Below are 21,471 nucleotides of genomic sequence, written 5' to 3' on the forward strand. Positions count from 1 at the left end.
AATTGATTGTCTTCAGCAATTGATGGTCTTCAGAAGTTACTCCTGAGTGTGGTTCTTTAGCTGTAGGACCGGCCTTGTCTATACATTTTTCTTCCAACTTTAGTATTGCAATATTTTTTTCCTGCGATTTTTGTATGATGTTCATTTTGGAGGCTGTAACGATTTTTTTAATATGTTCAAATGTTTTTTTTATGATAGCGGAAAGAATTCGATAATTCCATATGATATCAAAAATTACATAGCTACTAGCGCAGACCCGTTTAAAACACGGGATATAAAAATATATTTACGGCCGAGAATCAAACCCCGATCACCTGCTTGGAGGGCAACCGTGCTGACCATCACACTACCAACTATTGTAAGAACGGTGGCATAAATTCATTAAATTTATTTATTCAAAAAATGTTTTATTACGATAAAATCATAAGCCGCTCATCTCACACGGGAATTCCTTTGTCGAAATGTTCACCTATACAATTTTAGTAAAATACTAAAATAAAACATTTGTTAACCTAGATTTCATAATCAAAATATGAAAATAGAAATTATTTTAAAAATAAACACTAAAGTTATTCAAACTATAATTTCAGTCGGGCAGTACGTTTAATCGATTTAATTTTGTAAAGTACGCAGTTCGTTTAATCGTTAAATGTTGGCAACAATATAATTATTGACTAAATAATTATTTCAAAGTACCAGTGTTGGCTTATCAGCCACAATCATAGGGTGACCGCACAGACAACGACAGGAATAATTATTAAAAATAATAAAAAATTAGATTAATACTGTAGGTAAAAATGCATTTTTCAATTTTATAATGTTTACGACGTCTGAAATGTCGAATAATACTGTTTTGCAATTTTAAAGATAAAAAATTAACACATCGTTAGCGGACTCAATAGGTATCGACAATTTTTGATAATTTTCTTTATCTATGCACAAAGTATTATTTTTTTAGCAGTCACCCGCGTTAAGGCGACATAACACTTTAATAAGGGGGTTTGCTCGACGATCACATATTAATTAATTCTGATGAAAGCATTAGTAAAATGTAAAATGTTTCTAGAGGGATTCCTACGTATGTATGAAATTTATATTTAAGATTATTAAAAACAGGACCCCTTTACAATATTTTAAGTAAAACGGTTTGAAAATTTAAAAAAATGTTTTTCATTTCTAAAATTAGCTTTTAGTAATACGTTCATCAGAAATAATTAAAATAAGCCATACGGAAAGATCGATTTTGCAGGCCTGCCAGGGTAAAGTCAACTGTACGTCCGTTCATTACGCCGGGCCGTGCGCCGAATATTGTTTTTACACAACTGCATCACTTATGTCGTTAGGATTATCACTTTATTCTAGCGATTTGATGTGTTAAATTCAACCGCAGCTCTGTCCAATAAACCTGGGCTGCGCATCGCAAATTTTTGTGCACGGTTGCTTCACTTAAGTCGTTTTACATTCTGGCTTTATTTTAGAGTTATTGTCTTGTCTTAAATGTGATTTCCTTGCTCTGACAACGAGACCGAATCAGCCTTGTACGTAGAGTAAATGAACAGTAGAGTGTAGACAATCAATATTGGTCTGTAAAATATAAAAAAAATTGTACCAAGGTTATTTCCTACCTCAATTGTTGGATGCAGGGGACCACAATCCACAATTACGAAAAGTTGCACCAGTCATTGATGTAATAATGTGAACAAATTAGCTGGCGAATACTTTTAGGATCAATTAGTTACTCCAGGGGACTTGCTGCTTGGTTATGGCTATCTACATTTTGTTTATATTTAAACTGTTTTGGCTTACTGAATACAGGACAAGACAAATCTTTTGCCGTGTTGGGCATTTTTTGTAAATAAGTGAAGCATCAATAAGTCGATGCGCGGGAGTGATTTGAGTTTTTCAAAGTGAGAAACAATAGTCCAACACATGACACCATAAATAATCATAGTTATAAAAGTTATTTGAATTCCGCTTTGTGATGAGACATACACAGGCCATTAACACGATAAATTAAATTTTTATAAATGTAAGATTAACCACACCACCTGAAGATGTTTTCACAGGTCAATAAAATGTAGATTTTTTTCTTATATAGTATAGTGTCAATGATTAAACATTTATGGGTTTTGAAATTCTAAAAACATAAAAAAAAATTCTCTCCTACCCAATACCCAGGTCTTCACGGGTACGTGTTAGATCGGTGTTTACGTTATAGCATATTTGATTTGGTTATAGCAAACTTTTTTGAGGTGCAGTGACAATAGTTGGGTGAGAATTGTTCACTTAACTTAAAAATTAATTTTGAAAACATTTGGCTTTTTGACGACAATACTGAATATTGGTAGATCGTAAAAAATATTCATTAACGTTAGGTCATTAGTAGTCTGATGCCCTTCCGTTAACACTGTTATAACTCAATAAGTGTCAGTTTTTGTAATTTAGCAAAGGCATGAAAAGTGCACCAGTTGATCAAAAAACATTCTGATAAAATTTCATCCTAACCAAGATTGGCGATCCATGACTTTGAGTCATTAACATGATCATTATATATGATGATACGACGCTTGGAGATGGCAATCGTATGTTGACCACTTCTGAGAAGATCTTAATGGCTGATATTAATCTCAAAGAAATAAATAAAACACGAGTCTAACCTTGACCATTGTATAGTTATTAGTATCTGTGAATGGTAATCTTCCCCGAGTCGTATTTTTAGTGCAGTTAAATAAGGAACACACGAAAAATAAACAAATGAATTATCGTCAAATTAATTTGTTCACACAAATACAAAATCTACATGTTTGAGAACCAAGATCGGTGAGGCGATTCGTATACTAAAGTTAAATATAGATTAATATTGGGAGAGGAGTTAGATGGCGGGGAGGGGGAGCAAACTCCAATCGGCAGAAGTATTATATATGAAAGAGTGGAAGGGGTAAGAGTGGGGGAAGTTTTTTTCAAATATTTGTAGATTTCACCTTATAAGGGTGTTTTCAGCCATCATTTCAAATTATGGAGAGAGGGAAGATGAATTATATATTAATTTTGTTTAAATGGGCAAATTTCAAAATCATATGGAAGATTGGAGTTGAGTTCAGACTTAGAAGAGATGAGATATTAAATGGAGGAGATGCAATTTTAGATAAGGCCTGATAGAAGAGAGGATATTTGTTCAGAGAGGGACGCCCCAAAAATATGTGATCTAGAGTTACCACTTCCAGACTACAGAATGTACAACCTGGGGAGTCAAGCACGTAAATTTTATAAAAGTGAGAGGGAACGGAACAATGTCCAATTCTCATTTGAATCAGTAAGGAAATATCTTGTTAGGAAAAATGGGGAAGTTGTTGAAACCACGGTTTTGATGGATGGTATGGAGGTATAGCAAGGTCCCTTGGATCGACTTAATTAGGGAATTACATAATCGCTGGAAGACGAAAAATGGTTCAGTGTGAAAGCCCCAAAAAGGATTGTTTCCATTTTTTGATTATTAAATAAATTTTATTTAATGCTTACACTTTTTCTAATCTCTAATATTTCTAAATGATTTTCCTTTAAACATTTGTTTTTCTTTTAAACCTTCTCGTGTGCCATTTTATAAATAAATAAATGTGCGACTGGCTACATTTGCAGTCCAGTGAAATTATTACTACCTTGGGGTTTGTGTATATTATTCCAAATATATTATTCAACAATTGACTTTAATATATTAACTAAATTTTATCCGTCTTATAATGGTTAATGAAGAATATAGAAAAATGTATTCATTTTCACTGTTGCAATTATAGTAAGTGCCTACATAATTCAAGTATTGAAGACAAACGCGTTCGCTTTAAATCGCCATAAAGATGTGCAAGTAAAGATCCATGATTGCTTCATAATATCTACATCTGCACAGAGTCACCTTTCCAGTTACCTGCTCACTAGGTACGTTTATACGTAGTTGTATCGATTGATAAACTGTGCTAACTTCATTTTCATAAGAGTTCTCCAGCAGAAGACGTGGAGATTGTAATAAATGAAAGATGTTTTCACCCGGAAGAAGATGGTTGTGCGTACATTCTAATGTCAGTTTCTAGCCTTTGTTGTTGCTAGTTTGGTATTGTTGAGTGCGGAGAGAAACAAAACGTTTATATTTACACTTCCTACTTCTTATCGAATCAATCTTTTCAGGTGAATCATTTTCCAGGTAACGTAGATGTTACATGTTCGTGAAATACTGTTGCATAGCTTTTTGACACAATTAGATTAAATAAAACAAATGGTTTGTTTTACAAAAGCCGTCGACCGGTTAACTAACTAGCTTAACTAATAACTGTTATAGAAAGACATATAAATCGTGAGAGGCTAGAGAAGTGAAAAAATGGCGCCACCATCGCCGAAATGGGTATAAATACAAAATTTTGTCTTCCTAGGTATCTAGCACGGTCGGTCGATAAAGTATTTATCGATAATTTCGATAACTTGTCATGTTTCCCGAGCACGACTGCGATTGCTAACGTAAAAACAACAGTTCACGTCAAATAAATTGTTAATCATTGCGAATTGTTAGCTATTCTTTGGCAATCAGCAGTCGCTCGGTATGCTCAGAATGATGACATTACCGACATTATCGATAAAACCTTTATCGATCTACTATACCGTGCTAGATATCCCAGTGCTCTTCTTGTAGAGGTCTCCCCCAACATGGGAACCCTCTTTAATCCTAGAAAGCTAACGTTCGTCAAAATGATGAGCATCAATTTCGAATTTCCCTGTTTTTTTTCTAATGCTTCTACCTAAAATACGGCCGTCACGTGTCGACTAAGTGGCCGCTAGACTCGTGCGCATGGCTTGAATTATTTTGTCGATAATATTTTTTCTTTTTGAGATATATACTGACTATTCGTCATTTGGTCGAATGGTTAGTCCAATGCTTTTGGTGGTTTTGTCCAAATTGCGCCAAAAAGTTATTCGCTTGTAATCGCTGATTTATGTTTTTTTCTCTGTACGATGTCAAAGAAAAAGTAAATTTTTCCCAAGTATACTTCTGTATGTATTGTTAAAAAGTGCAAATCTTTTGAAAAGAAGTGCCTTTTTTGATATAGTTCTTGCTTCAATAAAGATACGTTTTTGTTATTTAATCTTGTTTAATTTTTAACCTCATCATTCTTATTTAAAATAAAAAAATAATAAACTTGTTTGTTTGAAATTCGAACGGTTAGTTTATTGTTAGGTTACGTTAACTATCAACCTTATAAACGCGATTTAAATGTTACGCGGCGCGTAGGTCAGAACAGTGAAAAACTTCACTTATTACCATGGCGTTTGTTTGGTTAAAACGGTCTTATAACACGCCAAAGGCCGGCTTTACCACATCACCGTTGAGCCGGTGTGTGAATCTAATTAGTAACAGCCCTAGAATAAATAAATGTCTGAAGTAGATAGTCTTATGCTAGTATTTGTCTTAAGCTCACCATTTGAAAAAAAAACTAACATTTTATATTTGGGAATCTCATTTCAATTCAATTATTTTTCTCAGAATGATGGGAGTCTGTTAATTGCTTATTTTTAGGAGCCAGGTTTCGCATCCATTTAGCAGGGTAAACCTCGCATGACCACGCATGACCTCTTGTCTAAGATTATAATTTAGCTTCCTGGCAGTCCTGACTAAATAAAGTATTCCCCGTTGAACGAGTACCTTCTGTTGTCAAAAAAAAACCTGTTACACACGATAGATGTGCATTCACGATGAAGCGTTCTTCACAATTTTTTATTTTTTATATACCTGTGCTTGAACTCACGAACTCGGGGTCTAGGAGTCGTGGAAGTCACTACTTTATTTGCGATGGATGTCGTCGATTAGCACTCACTTTTCTGAAGTCTTTAATTTTACAAGAGAAAGTTTGATAGTTCAGCTACTTTATGTGCTAAAGTTATTGGATTTTTATGGTTTGACTATCACAACAAAGCTGTGTTTTCTCTTTGTGAAATTGTTACGTTTGATAAACACTGAGAGTAGGTGTTAACCATTGTAAAAGCCGTAGAGATGGTGCTAGTAAACTTGTATCTTTATCTGTATTATTGTAAATAACACAACGGACGCAAGAAGAATAGTGTTGACTTTCTATGCCATACCATTTGCCTTGAATATAATCTTAGATTTGTAATCCTTGCAAACTGTTCGTGTATTTTAAAATAAAGATTTGAAGTGGTTTAAAACACAAATCTAATGGTAAGTTTTTAGATTCTCACGGCCAAAAGCATTTTTGTTGTTTGTTTTTGGGGTGTTATGCCGTGTTGCGCTAACTCCTTCTTTAGCCGACGTTTCGGACAGCGTTGCAGTGTCCATCATCAGGGCAGATCCGGTAGATCATCACATCTTCGGATCTACCGGATCTGCCCTGATGATGGACACTGCAACGCTGTCCGAAACGTCGGCTAAAGAAGGAGTAGCGCAACACGGCATAACACCCCAAAAACAAACAACAAAAACACAAATCTAATGTTGGTAAGTCAGTAAAATCTATCGAAAGATGAAAAGAGAAGAAGAAAGAAAAGGAAGAAGCCGTGAAACGATCAGACCAGTCATCCGTGTGTTTAGAGTTGGTTTCTATCTGTTTGTATCAAGAGTCGGTACATCAGATTTGTATAAGTAACAAATTAAAGATCTTTGAAAGTGAATCCATCAAGACATGTCCGAATAAAGACTTGTGTCATACGCGTATATAGTTATATATAACTGTACGTCATATTCCATCTTTTCTTTCTACCCTTGTGGACAATGACAATGGCTTTGTTCATTTTAAACAATAATATGCTGAGAATATTTTATTTCTCTCTCCTTGACAACATAATCACAGATAATATACGGTTTTGATGTATAAAAACATATAATTGTAGTTCTGATTTTGTAATGTTTTGATAAATATAAACAACTCATTTGATTTTGCTGAATACATTCTTATTGTCTTTGAATTCATTGTTTCAAATTCTTGGCATGCGCTGTGAAGAATATTGATCTTATCAAATCACGTGATTAGTTGAAGATAAAAAAACACAGTGAAATCTAATAGATGGTGAAAATAAAACAATACTCCGTAACAATGGCTGACGATCAATTAAAGCTGTAATTAAAATCACGAATCTGACACTTAATCGTCGACACGTAGAGAGAGTGGGCTCTTAAGTAGTATAAGGTATGCTTAATGCCGATTGAATGAAACTTGTTATCGATGTTTCACTGTCTGGACTTTATAGATTGCCAGTGGCTATTTTATAAAAGTTATATTATAACGAGAAAATTCATCGAGAATCTTCATAGAGGCTAGGTCTTTATTTGGTAAGCTGTTCGTAGGTAATTTTATACCATGGGTTTCAACTCAGTTCAACTTTACTGTTGAGTTGACAGCATCCCCAAAGACGACATTGGCATAGACATGCTTCCTATCCCAATGATCAGATTTTCATCAAAGACGATAAGTGAATATGTTTGTGGGTATCTGTTTTACTGGAAAATATTTTAAATAAATATCGAAAGCGATCACTTCGAGACAATTACAACATCGGTAGATTCGGCAAAAATGTACCCAGCATTTGTAAAAGGTTAATTTAATGTTGAGACAAGCATAATATAATAGTTAATGACTTAACTGTTTACATAAAATCATAAATTCAATGATTGACAGCCCTGAACTATAATACTTGATTTTTTTCTCCATACACCTCGTAAACCAACACCGAGGCAATATCTACCGTATTCCATCTAAAACCGTATACAGAATTTGAGTAGTGATTAAAAGAATGTTGTTGACATATTTAACGCTCCAATCACTAAATATAAATATGTCTTAGTAATTATCATTATTACCTTTGAATTCAAAATGAATATAATTACAAATTATTTCTAAATAGTATAATGTAAAGTCGCTATCCGCGTCTGTCTGTTCTTCAGAACTACGCAACGGATTTTGATTTTTTTTCCGGAAGGTTTACAAATGTAATTCATTTATTTATATTTATAGAAAGTAGAGAAAAGTCGTGCGACGTCTTGTACACGATAGTGATTAGATAAGGAACTCATTATGAACTTTAGAATGAATGGATGAACGGAGAGTATACTAGCATAATATGTCACGCTAAAGTAGATGGAACAAGAAGTCATAGACGTCTCAGGACAACATTGGAATGTAGAGTAATGTAATGTAATGCAATCTATAATGGTCATTAGTGTGGATGAAAGTTGCAAAGAGTGTTTCAAGACGAAATAGTGTGACGTTCCATCCAGTTTGCCTACATCTGCAACGAAACCATATACTTGGTTACTTAAATTAGTTTTCTTTCGTGATAACATGTGGAGACTTTAACCGGCTAAACGTGTATTCGCGTACTACGCAATAAGTTACACGGCTGAACGATTTGATCTACTGCTGACGTGTTTGAAATGCAAAAAGTGACCTATTGTTGACTATCATAAGATTACATAATATACTGTACAAATGTTCACATTCATAATACACATACATAGATTGTAAAAATCACAGTTTATGCACGTAGTAGCGTATTGCTTGTCAAAGTGATCATTGTTTGATTTGTTTGTAGCAGTCTAACCTTTTTCCTTTACATAAAAAGTCTGATTTATAAATCAGCACTATAGTGCATAATTGAATACGAGTACAAAGGGTGGTAGGTACATTAACAATCCCGCAGCCAAGTAGGGGAGTAGGTAGTACCCAAAATTACTATATTACGTATATTAGCTTAAATACTTGACAAATAATTTTAGTATTTTACGTATTTCTGCGCAAATACATAAGTTACCATTAATGATTGACTGAATAATTGGGATTTCTAAAGTTTAAAAGCCAATAACGCAGAAAAATGTATGGGGTCGTCGGAAGACCCACATGGTTAAAGATGTTTTGTTTGGCATCTTGGCCTTTTTTATATTAACTCCACACAGGAGGCCCTGAAGAAAATAATTTCCCTCAGGGCCTATGTCATCTTTGGGGATGCTGTGTGGAGGGTCTTTTTGTGGAGAGGAAGGAGTGAACATGGGTCTTGAAGAGTCCCATGTTGTAGTCAACCGTGTACAAATGTTGGGCGCGCGTTTGGCGTGTATCCCGACTACGCACCAGTGCCGAAGGGATCAATGACGCTAGTTCCTCAGAGCATCTTCCATTGTAATACCGATAGAACAAGGACAACATACTACCTGACGCTTGTGCTCTAAAGATTGCCTGTCAAGAGTTAACATTAATAAAATCACTGACTGCTAAAATAATATTAATATAGTTAAAGGATTTTTCTTTTACTCAATCCTAACCCATATTGCAATGGATTTTGCATATGCGCAAGTGCATGCATTTTTCTTTGCATTCAGTTCTGCACAGACTTTTATTTTTTATTTTTATGTGACACCTCACAAGAGTGTCCCTGCCTGTGCAGTGTACAGACAGGGGAACTATGTCACCACCTGGTTGGGCGGCGTTGTGAGGCGGAATAAGGTAGGGGCTGTAGGAAGGGATTTGTTAATGCGGGCCTTGAAGAGGTTCGGATTATAGGAGGGAGGAAAAACAGATGCCGGTAGCTCGTTCCACATACGAGCCGACTTACACAAAAACGAGTCGTAAAAACGGCCCGTTCTCATGAAGCCAACGTCAACCGTGAACGGGTGTTCAGTTCGTGTCCGTCGAGTTTCGCGCACGTGCACCGGTGCATCAGGAATCAATGCTGCCAACTCCTTGGAGCAGACTCCATTGAAATACCTGTAGAACAGACACAGCATGCCTACATTGCGTCTATGCATTAGAGAAGGCAATCGGTCTGTTAACAACGGATTGTCAATCACGGACTGTTTACCTGCAGCGAAGAAATTTAGAATAAGGAGCAAGTTGTTTAGTTCTTACCAATTTTATATCTGTTTACAATTATATTTATAATTACCATTCCGCTGCAAACTTCAATGGAAAGTGGTGCACGGTGTAGGTATTTGGTTTCGTTATCGAAGTGATTTCACGGTTAGCAGCTCGGTGCTCACCAATGCCCAACTGTGCTCAGTCAGCACTCATTACTGTTCATTTAACACTCAGTGATAAGGTAATTTCTTCTGTTGTTCAGAAGGAATGGCCTGCCACCGATTAACTCACACACTAATTAGAATAATTGAAGCAAACGCTTTTCTAATCGCTACATTGGTCGTCTGTCCTGGAGAAGCAGAATCAAATTTTACGTCTAACAAAAAATGCAGAAATAAATTTCACTGAGGGTACTGGTAGGACTACTAACGGGACACCGCCACCTCATGAGACAAATGCAGCTGTTGGGAGTGGAAAACACCAATCGATGCAGGAAATGTGAAGAGGGTGAATCTTCTTCTTTCGTATGGTGAGGGGGTCAGAGGTGGATATCTATGTCTGCGAGTCAGTCTAGGGCCTCAGGCATCGCCATGTGGATCTCATCAATCCCGCCGGGGAATGAATGGAATGAATTCACATTTGGTGCAAATATACCGCCCAGATAGGAATAAGGCTCAGTTACCCGAGAAGACACATTGTGGAACCAGGAGAGAAGCGAATTTCTAATGACGTCCCTAGTGAACTTCAATAAAGGCACCAGTTTACTGTTAAAGGAATGTGATGAGGTGGGAGTGAGCACAATGTACCCATGGCCTGAGTGTTCACCGGAACTATCCGTAAACTTTGTACGCTTTATTAAAAAAATATGTATTTTTTAAAGGTTATTGATTAGCATTAGAGTGGAGGATATAACACATCGTAGGGATCCATATGGGGTGTTCGGGGGACTGAATACTGGTACATGAGTTTTAGACACAGCTTTGCAGTGATAATGTAAAAAAGCACAGTTTATTTCCTCGCTATCGATGTGCGGTTCTACCAAACACATGTGTGTGACAACAAACTCATTTTCAGCAGTATTTTAACAGTTGGTAATGGGATTTATGCTATTCTCTCGTGATTGTGAGTTGTGAGGTCATGCTTTTGAGGGTCTGTGCTGGAACTTCGATTCTTATTTAAATTTTCAACCTCAAACTTAGTCTTATTTGTTTTGCATCAAAGTTTTAAACAAATAAAAGTAGCACATGACTCATTAACATTCACGTTAGTTTCATATTTTTCTACAATACCTATCTTTTGCGATAAGTTTTCTAAGGAAGAGTTTCAATGTTCATGCATTGTTTGGAACACAAGTCTATAGTTCAGTGCGTAATGGAAAAAAGAGTAATAACTCTTTAAAAATGAATATTCACACAAAGCACGGAGAAATACTCGTACGTAAGGCGTCCTTAGAAAAGAGTTTATGTAACAGTTTTTAATATTCTTGTAAGTCTTTTTTATAATTTCACACAGCTCCTGTTTTATTTACTAATGTGTCAATGTTTGTACAGGATTTTCCAATAAGAGGTGTTATTTTGAATAGCCCGCTATTTCGGTAGATGTTACTTTTGAAGCTGTAATTTTTTAACATTCGACAAGTAAAAACTACGCCGTTAATATAAATGGAACGATACACGCTTCAACAACGCATTAAAATTATTAAAATTCACTTGAGTGAATCAAATGCAAATCATCTTGAGTGATGAGGCCCATTACCACCTTGGTGGCTTCGTCAACAATCAAAATTGTCGCATCTGGGGCTCGGGAAATCCAAGAGTTATTGTTAAAAAGCCTCTCTATCCTCAACGTATGACTGTTTGGAGCGGTTTATGGTCCGGCGGAGTCATTGGACCTTATTTTTTCGAAAATGAGGCTGGAGCAACAGTTACGGTGAATGGACCGCTATCGAGAGATGATTAATGATTTTTTATGGCCGAAATTGGATGTTATTGATCTGGACAACGTTTACTTTCAACAAGACAGTGCTACGTGCCTCACAAGCAACGAAACCATTGATATTTTACGATTGAATATCAAAATAACACCTCTTATTGGATAATTGTATGTATACATTTCAATATATATTTATATAAATATTATGTTAGTGGTCTTTGACAAAAATGTCTCTCTTACACTTATAGTATTCTCCATTTAGATACCTTTCTCGAAGTATAATTACTTTCTGTGGTTTGGTAAACTAATTGTATTTATATTTCTACTTTAGCGTGAGGTCTACTTATATTTATTAAATTTGTTTTAAACGCATGCCCAAACAAACTGTTTGTATTAAGGTTAATTAGGTTAAGTTAAGTTTTTAGGCTTGTTTTTTAATCACTTTTAAAGACATCATTATATCGCTTTTAAAAAGTGTTCTGATGTGTCACTGTGCTACAGAAATATAAAGGTAGACCTCACGCCATAGTGGCACCATTTTTTCTATCTTAAAATAATCAAAAGATATTTTGACTGAGGGAAAATTCTCGTCGACCGCTGTAGGCTCGTTCAGACCACTATAGTTCAACCAAAAGAACATTTGAGTTGTAAAAACGGAAAAGAAAGTTACCTTTGAAAGTGGAAGGAGGTTCTGAAGACGAGACAATGATTCACGGCGGTACCTACTCGCTTCAGCTGGCAATACTTACCTGCAGTACCTACCTACTCGGGGGAGTCGCCATGTTGGTTAGTGGTTACATGGCTTGGTAATTTAGTAGTGTTGTCACATCGCTGGCTTCAATGCGACACTCATTTACATCTTCTTTGGATTCAAAAGAAAAATATTATGTATGTAAGTGGAATGTAAAAAAATCTTTCTTTCTTTCAGTTGTAGTGTTTAAATGGTCCATTGTTTGTAGAAACAAGAGGTTGGTCGTAAACATTTTTAAGATAATGCCCATTATCATCGTCAATATCTGCTATCAACTCACGGTTGGCATCAACTCCAAATATATTGCCTTTCCTTCAGGTTACTTTACGATTAATTGAATTAATTTTATTGAAGAAGATAATACAAATTAATCTAAACGAAATTTGAAACAGAAAAAAACACAGAAAAATAAAAAAGTAACGGTCTCAACTGGGATTTGACTCCAGGATCTTTGTCTTTACAACGCCTTTAGCCACTCGGCCATTGGAAACTACCTATTTAACGTAATTTTTGTCGCTCTCATATATCAAATTTAGAATTAACAATACTATTCAACTATTTTTTCTCATATTTTTGGCTGCTATCTTTTTGAATGATTATAATGTTCTAAAGTTTTTTTGTAACCAATATAGTATCTAGAATAAACATATCTGATTTTTATTTACATGGTACAATTTATTTACCTTTTTTTCTCTGTTGAGATCTTTACCTTTTTATTTTTCTGTGTCCCGTTCTGTTTCATGTTTTGTTTATATTTATTAGTATGACTCTTCAATGATATATTACGTTATATTGGTACAACCTTCAAAAGTTATCAAAAGAAAAGTTATTCCAATGAAATTTAGAATTCATTACATTCAAAATTGAAAACCAAGTAAAAAACGAAGCAGATTTATAGTTCAGTCTTCTCATTGTATCTAACTTTTATTGAAATATAGGAGTAATTCGATACGTGTTGTAAGAATCGAACTCGATACATTCGATACGCAACCAAGTGATCCACGATACGAGTCTCCCTTGAAATTATGTGTATATTGTCTCATAAAGAGTATGCACAGAACTCGGATAATATTATAAGGCATAAAACTCGCTTTTCAGCACCATTTCGTTTACATCAATCGTATGTAACACCCGTATGTATCGCACACAGACACACAAAAATTATATCTTAAAAATTATTCAGGCCACTGTTTGTTTCCATAAAAAACATTGTTGACATTAAATTTAGTACCGTTTGATTTCAACATTTAATGTGGACTCGCGAAAAGATGGCACTCAATGTTTGGTCGTAACAGCAACCGGTAGAGAGTTTCCGCTGCTTCAGAAAGCAGATTTCTACTTCATAGGTGAGATAATTAGGTCAAATCCTTTGCGCACCTTACAAGCCTCGTGTAAAAGTGCGTGCTTCTGTGCAATGTGCATTGAGGATTGAGGAATGAAAGCATTCCACCCACACAAATGCAGTCAGTAGTGCAGCGGGTTGCAGCGGCTTATCTCGGCGATCCGATGTAGTATCGGCTCCGGAACAAGACTGCATTGTGTCGGATGCACTCGGCTTTCTCCTTTCTCCCGGGGCAATGACCCGCCATGATGGCGAGGCGGCTTCGGGCTTCATATCTCAACACTTGCATATATTATTATATTAACATGTATATGGGAGATTAATGTGTGAAAAATCTGTCACATTCAGTGAGAGTAGGACTTGAGTTGGCTGGAAGGATTTATAATGTTTCCACACGTCTGCACAAAGTATTTCGAGGAAATACCTGGTTTCCCTCAAGGATCCCACTTTGGTCCGCTCATGTTCAACAAATTATACAAACTACATTTTTTTAAACTCTAATTTTTTTTTGGTATTCATGTAGATGTAATTTGTTGAACTCCATATTATTTTCTTGTCTATATAATCTGTGCTATAATGCATCATAGTACATTTTATTATAAAATAGTCACAATTTCGCAAAACTCTTGCATATAAACACTTTGTTATTTCCTTTAAAAATAAAGTATTTTCATGATGTTCCTAAAATTTGCTGATTAAAAATTTATTCGATCAATAAGCACATAGCTTCCCTGCGCGAGCTTCTTTTTGTCGTAAATTATCTTGAATATAAATTAATTTCTTTTTGAGTAATATCGACTTCTTCAAAATAACATCACTGGATAATTTATTATGGCTTTTCTAAAAAAGAACTCCAAAGATAACTCCCGTAAAATAAAGTCTAAGCTATATTTGAGACATACATATTAATGAATCCTTGAATTAAGTTTATAAATAAAGTCAGCGCGCCTTGCGGTGATGTCTCCGGTTGGATTACCTCACTCATTTGCATATATTATTAAAATATTCTAAAGTCACTTGTTGTCGAAAACTCTTTTAACGTGATATTTTTCCTTAAACAATATTTCTGGTTTAATACCTACTTAAAATCTGTCAAAGTTAAATGTAGATTTTTCTGCAAAGTCGCAGCAGGAATGGTTGATTTTAAATCAGAGTCACAAGTGGATCCTCAAATATCTAATATATGTACTGGGAGATTAAAAAAAACCATCAAAATTAAAACAATTTCTGGGAACAAAATACATCGGAAAGCTAGTTTGAATATAAATTTGAAGAAATAAGGGGGGTGTTCTTGAGAGTAGTAACCTAAAAAATAGTAACTAAGAAAGTATTTGTAGCAAAAAGTACAGATTTCTTAGAAAAATAGTATATTTTTGTTATTGTTCGTATTTATAAACATTTATTTTTTATAAGCATATTATGTTCTATCGTTTTTATCTTTGGCATTATGCCGTTTGGCGCTTCTTTCTTCTTTTTTTTATTGTTACTTTAGAAGTATTTTTTTTATATAATATAGTTTAGTAATGTAAGCCTCACCCGTGCATTTCACAATCTTTCTGAAAACGCCTCAGTTTCTATCGATTTTTGTCAAGCCTTTGATACCTTCCCTAAGGATTAGTTAAATTAATATGGTTTCGGTGTTTACTTTTTGTGTATTTATCAAGTAACGGATGTCAAAAACAAAATCTATGAAGCTTTTTAATTAAGTTTTAGTGGATTTGTGGATTTCAATTGCCTCCGTAATTATGCGTGTTCGAACACGGCATAGCACCAACAAATAAATTACTTTTTATTTATTGTTTTGGTGTTTAATTCGTAGAACTCCATTTAATTTTTTTAAATAAATTTTAAATAAATCAAATTTAATAATGTTATAATAATTATTAAGTTCTGCAAGTAAAAAAAGTAAAAACTGTAAAAATAACAAATAAATTACGATAATATTTTTGGTCGTCAAAATTTCAAATCATATTTATGGTATGTTTGTCTGATTTATCTGACAACAGATGAGACGCGTATATCTTGAGATGGATCACATTTTCCGCAACGCATTTCATTTTGTCCGTCTCCATTGTCTTCATTTGTTCTTCTGATTCCCATCTAGCCATCTATTGTGGATGGATAATTTCCTTAATTATCCATCCATTACCAGAGGTCGTGATACCAGCGCTACGGGGCGCAGAAAGTCATAGCGGGATACGTCCGACAAATCGCCTAATAAACAAATCACTCGGGCGGTAAATCGAAGAACTCTCAACAAAAGTAATAGAGCGCTTCAATAGCGTGAAATTGCTTTAATTCGCAATTAATTCTTCCTTTTTACTTTTGAAGCATTGCTTATCTTTTTTTTTGGCAACAGTTCAGCATTGTGGATTTTAAAATTACCATGGTATGTCTTTTATGAAAGTGTTTGTACAAAGTGTTATTGATCAGTTCTGTCATCCTGATCAAATTCTAGCTCGGTCCTTATACGTTTTGTGTGATGTCAAAACTTTCTATAGAAATGCCAGCCAACTGTGATCTGAAGATTGTTTTCGTGGTATAATGGTTCGTTCTTCATAATTGATTGCTCGCTTATATATACATATTATACCGTGCAACATTCAATATGTTTTCAAATTGCCCACACGAATACTGCCAAATTCTTCATTGTGTCAATAGATTGGAAATTGGAGAAGCTATTACTGTCGAATCTTCTTATATACCAAAACCGATTAAATGGCAATAATCTGATATTATTAATACTCTAGCGTCTGGACGGTGTAGGCCCTCTCATTGGTCAAATTTAAATTGTCTGTTTCAGTTAAATTCCGCTAACTTGAAAATTAAGGCACGATTTGAAAATGACACGATGCTCATATAATTTTTGGATAATATCGAAGAAAATATGTTTTAGAAAGTTGACAATCCATTGGATTCATTACATTACAGTAAAAATTATCCACAATTACGTATTAAAATTTGACGTTTATCATTATTCACGCGAAAGACAGATTGTTCAGTGTTGCCAGCGTATATGGAAAAAATGTAAAAAACTTTTATAGCCAGTTAGTGTCAAGCAATGTACAATGTCAGTGTGATTATTTAATGTGAGATATATTATAATTATAAATAATTATAAATAATAAATATAATTTATAATTATAAATCCACCATCATAAATTAAAAAAAAAATAACCAGTTCCACTCGATACTTAAATACGTAATTAATTATTTTTTTGATATTACAACACCGACCCCATTCGCTGTCATCAGCTGTCATGTTTAATATGTGATAATTACAGAATTATTATTGACGTGATAACCGTAGATATTTCTTTTAAAAACTATCGCTGTGAATCGCTAAAAAGAAATGTTTGTTTTCAGATTATTATTTCAATTTAATTACTATGGCTAAAAGGTATGTGGGCAATATTTTACCAGAATTGGTCAAATTTCGGAATGTTCGAATGAGAGGGAAATTTACCAAGCGATTGAAGTGCCATATACTACAAATTTTAGCTTATCCTCCAGCACGAATGATTGACAGGAGATTGTAGTCAATCTAAAAACTTTAGGAATTTTGTTTGTCAATACAAATGCTACTTGATGTATACAGTGTTAATAGATTTGCCTCATTTGGAGCGCAAATAGCTAATATCCCAGGTAATGGTCCATATTGTTTTAAAAAAATTGGTTAGGTTTATCATCTGACTTCCAGAAGTATACAAGTTGCAGGTAAAATACCTTCCTATGCTCAGCTTTATCTATATGATCCTGATGAGGCTGTTAGAGTGCGTATGAGTCATCCATGTTATGCCGATTGCTATAAAAATATAATGCAAATAATTGATGATTGAACTAAAAGAAGCTGTCGAGGAAGAAGAAATACGCATTGCGGCTGAGGGTGGGCAGGTGAGAGATATACGTCTATTATTTACACGTTCATCAGAGGTACAATGCTCCAACCAGTTCTCACGATATCGCTATGGTTTACGTAGCAGACAGACGGGAATTTGTCATCGGGTATAGATATCGCTGTTTAACCTAAAAATGTTGAAGGACCTCAAAGGATGGCAACTTTATCAAAGCATTTAGATCCCATGGTTTTCCCACTACTATTTCCATCAGGTAAATGTGGTTGGACTCCAGGCTTTCAGCATCATGCTGATTTCTGTACTGCTCAATGTCATACTGTAACTGCTATGTAGTTTTATGCAAGTAAATTAGCAGTGCGAAGAAACATATTTAATCCAATCCATTATGCGGGTAAACTTTTTCAACAGTATTTAATTCATGCTTACATTATTTACCAATCTGGTCGCCTAGATTACATTAGGAAAAACCAACGACACCTCAGAGTGGAATGCTATCAAGGTTTGCAAAACCATGTAAGAAATTTAGCCACTGATAGAGGAGTATGTGCAGGTAATACAGTCATTCTTCCATCTTCATTTACTGGTGGACCACGCCATGTGAATAAACTTTATCAAGTTTCAATGGCAATGGTACGTAAATTTGGTCGTCCTGTCGTCGTCATAACTTTTACATGCAATCCCAAATGGACAGAAATACCAACCGAATTGGAACATTATCAATCGGCCGCGGACAGGCCTGATAAAGTAGCCAAGGTTTTCCATCTAAAAGTCAAGGAATTTATTCATGATATGACTGAGAAACATGTTTTTGGAAAGGTAATTTGTTGGGTGTATACTTCTGTAATTGATCAGCAAAAAAGAGGACTCCCTCATCTACATGGTGTGTTTACACTTTGCAGCCAAGATAAGTTTATTACAGCTTCTGATATTGATAATGCCGTATCTGCAGAACTACCCCATCCGAAGAACGGCTTTGTACCATATTATTTAAAAAAATAACATTCATGGACCATGTGGCGTACTTAATCCAAGGTCAGTCTGCATGGTATACGGTAAGTGCTCTAAAAAATTCCCCAAATCATTTAAAGATGCTACTGATAATAATTCCGCAGGTTACCCAGAGTACAGGATACGTGATAATTTTTCTGAAAATCACGTTGTTCGGGATATACGTATCGACAATCGATTTGTTGTTCCATATAATGCATTCCTTAGCAAAAAATATGATGCTCATATTAATGTTGAAATTTGTTCCTCTTTGGATAGTATTTATTTATTTATACTGGGTTTTTAGAGATTTTCTCACTTATCTATACATGATCAATCTCACTCAATTTTACTTCTGGCTTTACATTTACCCGACAGCCAATCTGTTTATTTTGTAGAGGGGCGGGAGGAACAGGCTCTTAGGGAAGCATCTACAAGGAACACCTCTTTAACAGCGTGGTTCCAATTAAATCTTAAAGATATTGAGGGACGCTCTATTCTGTATCAAGATGTACCAAATAACTATGTCTTTTCAGCTGGTAAAAAGTGGACGAGGCGACAGCGGGGAGGCGACAACATCATTGATGACATACGAGAATGGACGCAGTGCATGACGGAGGCTTCATTGTATTTGATGCCTAAAATTCTTAGACATCTATTTGTTTTAATTTTAATACAATGTATCCCTTCGATCTTCGGCTGAAGATTTTTTTCATCGTGGTGTTGCTGAAGAAACAGCTATTAATTAATCTTTGTCTTTTAAACATACAGGATATTCTTATGAAGGAGAATTCATCTTGCAGAATGCAGGGCTTACCTGAACCTGATGAAAGTTGCAGTTTTGGACAAGTATCTGATTTTAATGTAATTTCTGAAAACACTTTAGGTGAATTGATGGCTGCCAAACTCAATGACGTACAACTTCAAGCATATAATTCTATTTTGAATAAGTTTTTTCACATGAAAATGATGACAATGAATGTTTCTTCATTGATGGCCCAGGCGAAACATGGAAAACATACCTTTACTAAACTTTAATTCACACTCTAAGACGAAAAGGTAAAAGAGTTTTATCATACTGCTTTTAATTTACCCATCAATTTACAGGACAATACAACATGTAAGGTCACATCAAAGAATCGGAAAATTATAACGGAAGCAGATATTATAATATGGGATGAAGCACCAGGTGTAGCTTTAGAAGTTATTGAGCGTACTATACGTGATATCATGGGAAGTGATTCTGTCTTTGGTAACAAAGTTATTGTTTTGGGCGGAGACTTTCGTCAGATCCTTCCAGTGTGTCGACGTACTTCACGAGGACAATTAATTGCCGCTTGCATAAAAAGCAGCATACTTTGGTACCATTTGAAAACTTTTCAATTAAAAACAAATGTCAGAGCTTTAGAAAGTGAAAATATATTTTCTAAATGGCTTTTGGACTTGGAAGATGGCAAACTTCCTTCGGTAGAAGGAACATTAGAATCATCTGTGCTTATTCCCAATGTAAATATTTGTCAAGATATTATTCACTATATATACAGTGAGACACATACAACTCCTGATGCCTTAGTGATGAGTCAACGTACCATATTGTGCCCTAAAAATAGTCATGTTTATGCTATCAATGAGGATGTACTTCAACGGAAAGCGCCCCTGAGCTGATATCTCACAAAAGCGGTGCTATAAAAATTTCAGCTGTAACTTAATTCAAGCCAAAATCATTACGGGGAACAGAAAAGGTACAGTACATTTCATTCCTAGAATTTAAAACACTTTGTCGGATGTTACAATTAGTCAAATTAGCTTATGCAATGACCATCAATAAATCTCAAGGACAAACTTTTGAACGGGGTGGACTGTTACTTCCTGAACCAGTATTTTCTCATGGACAGTTTGAGCGCAGTCATCGTTATTTATACAAATTCTGACTGATTGGTATACGGATAATATTGTTTATAAAGAGATTTTTTCCTAATGAAAGTGTATAATATTATGTTGTAGATTGTAAAAAATAAAAGTATAATAAATTGTACTTGCTTAAAAAGTTTTGTTTTTTGACTCAATTTATCCCACCTGTAAGGTTTTCCAGCCTAAGAATTAAGAGAGTTTTGGTGTATTTACTTTGACAATCGTTAGGTAAGAGCGTAATATTATTTCACCCAAATATGTAGATTTTTAGGACTTATCCCAATAAAATAATTCTTCATATATTTAAAAAAAAATGTAATTACTTTGACAGTCTTTTGGTAAGAGTATATTATTTTACCAAAGTTATATGTAATATTGTAATATGTTGATATTTTTTTATTTTCAAATTACATATAAATATTTTGCAATTTAAGTTTCGATTTAAAAATTAAATCATTTCGGTGGTATGGAAGAGTAAACATTTTTCTCATTGACGAGATTTATTTTGGGGTGAGGGGTGTTTAATGGTTCAGAATGTCTTTCTATTATATATCTACCCATTGATCTAATATCTACCTATTAAATGTAACTGTTAGTATCACTCAAACTGGGCGAAGCCCAACGACGTGCCGCCCGCAGGGCCTAGCAGCAAAAACCCGCGGAGCGGGTTTTTAACTGCTAGTAATATTTTATTCTTGAAGTTATTTTACAAACAATAACCATTGAGGTATATAGATAGAGTCAACATTGGCGTTCGAAGAATGGGCCACTTACATCGGTTCATTGTCCGCTGTGAGATACTTCGGGCTTTAGTCAGTTACAAGCGCTCTCGGGGCACAGGTCTCCGGCGAC

General features: G+C 34.9%; 2 protein-coding genes across 3 annotated transcripts in view; one reads left to right on the top strand and one right to left on the bottom strand.

Annotated features, from left to right (window-relative positions):
- Positions 1–20,618, bottom strand: part of LOC149422720 (uncharacterized) — a 32,113-nt gene extending 11,495 nt beyond the window's left edge. Inside the window, exon 1 of the mRNA XM_089633524.1 lies at positions 20,575–20,618. Within this exon, the coding sequence (XP_089489650.1) occupies positions 20,575–20,618 (44 nt within the window). The remainder of the gene's footprint in view (positions 1–20,574) is intronic.
- Positions 1–21,471, top strand: part of LOC149422719 (uncharacterized) — a 157,957-nt gene that overhangs the window by 47,800 nt on the left and 88,686 nt on the right. The gene's annotated exons all lie outside the window — the stretch shown is intronic.

The sequence above is a fragment of the Hesperophylax consimilis genome, chromosome 7, assembly GCF_061612785.1.
Source record: "Hesperophylax consimilis isolate HC1 chromosome 7, BYU_Hcon_1.0, whole genome shotgun sequence".
In the NCBI taxonomy this organism is placed as follows: domain Eukaryota; kingdom Metazoa; phylum Arthropoda; class Insecta; order Trichoptera; family Limnephilidae; genus Hesperophylax; species Hesperophylax consimilis.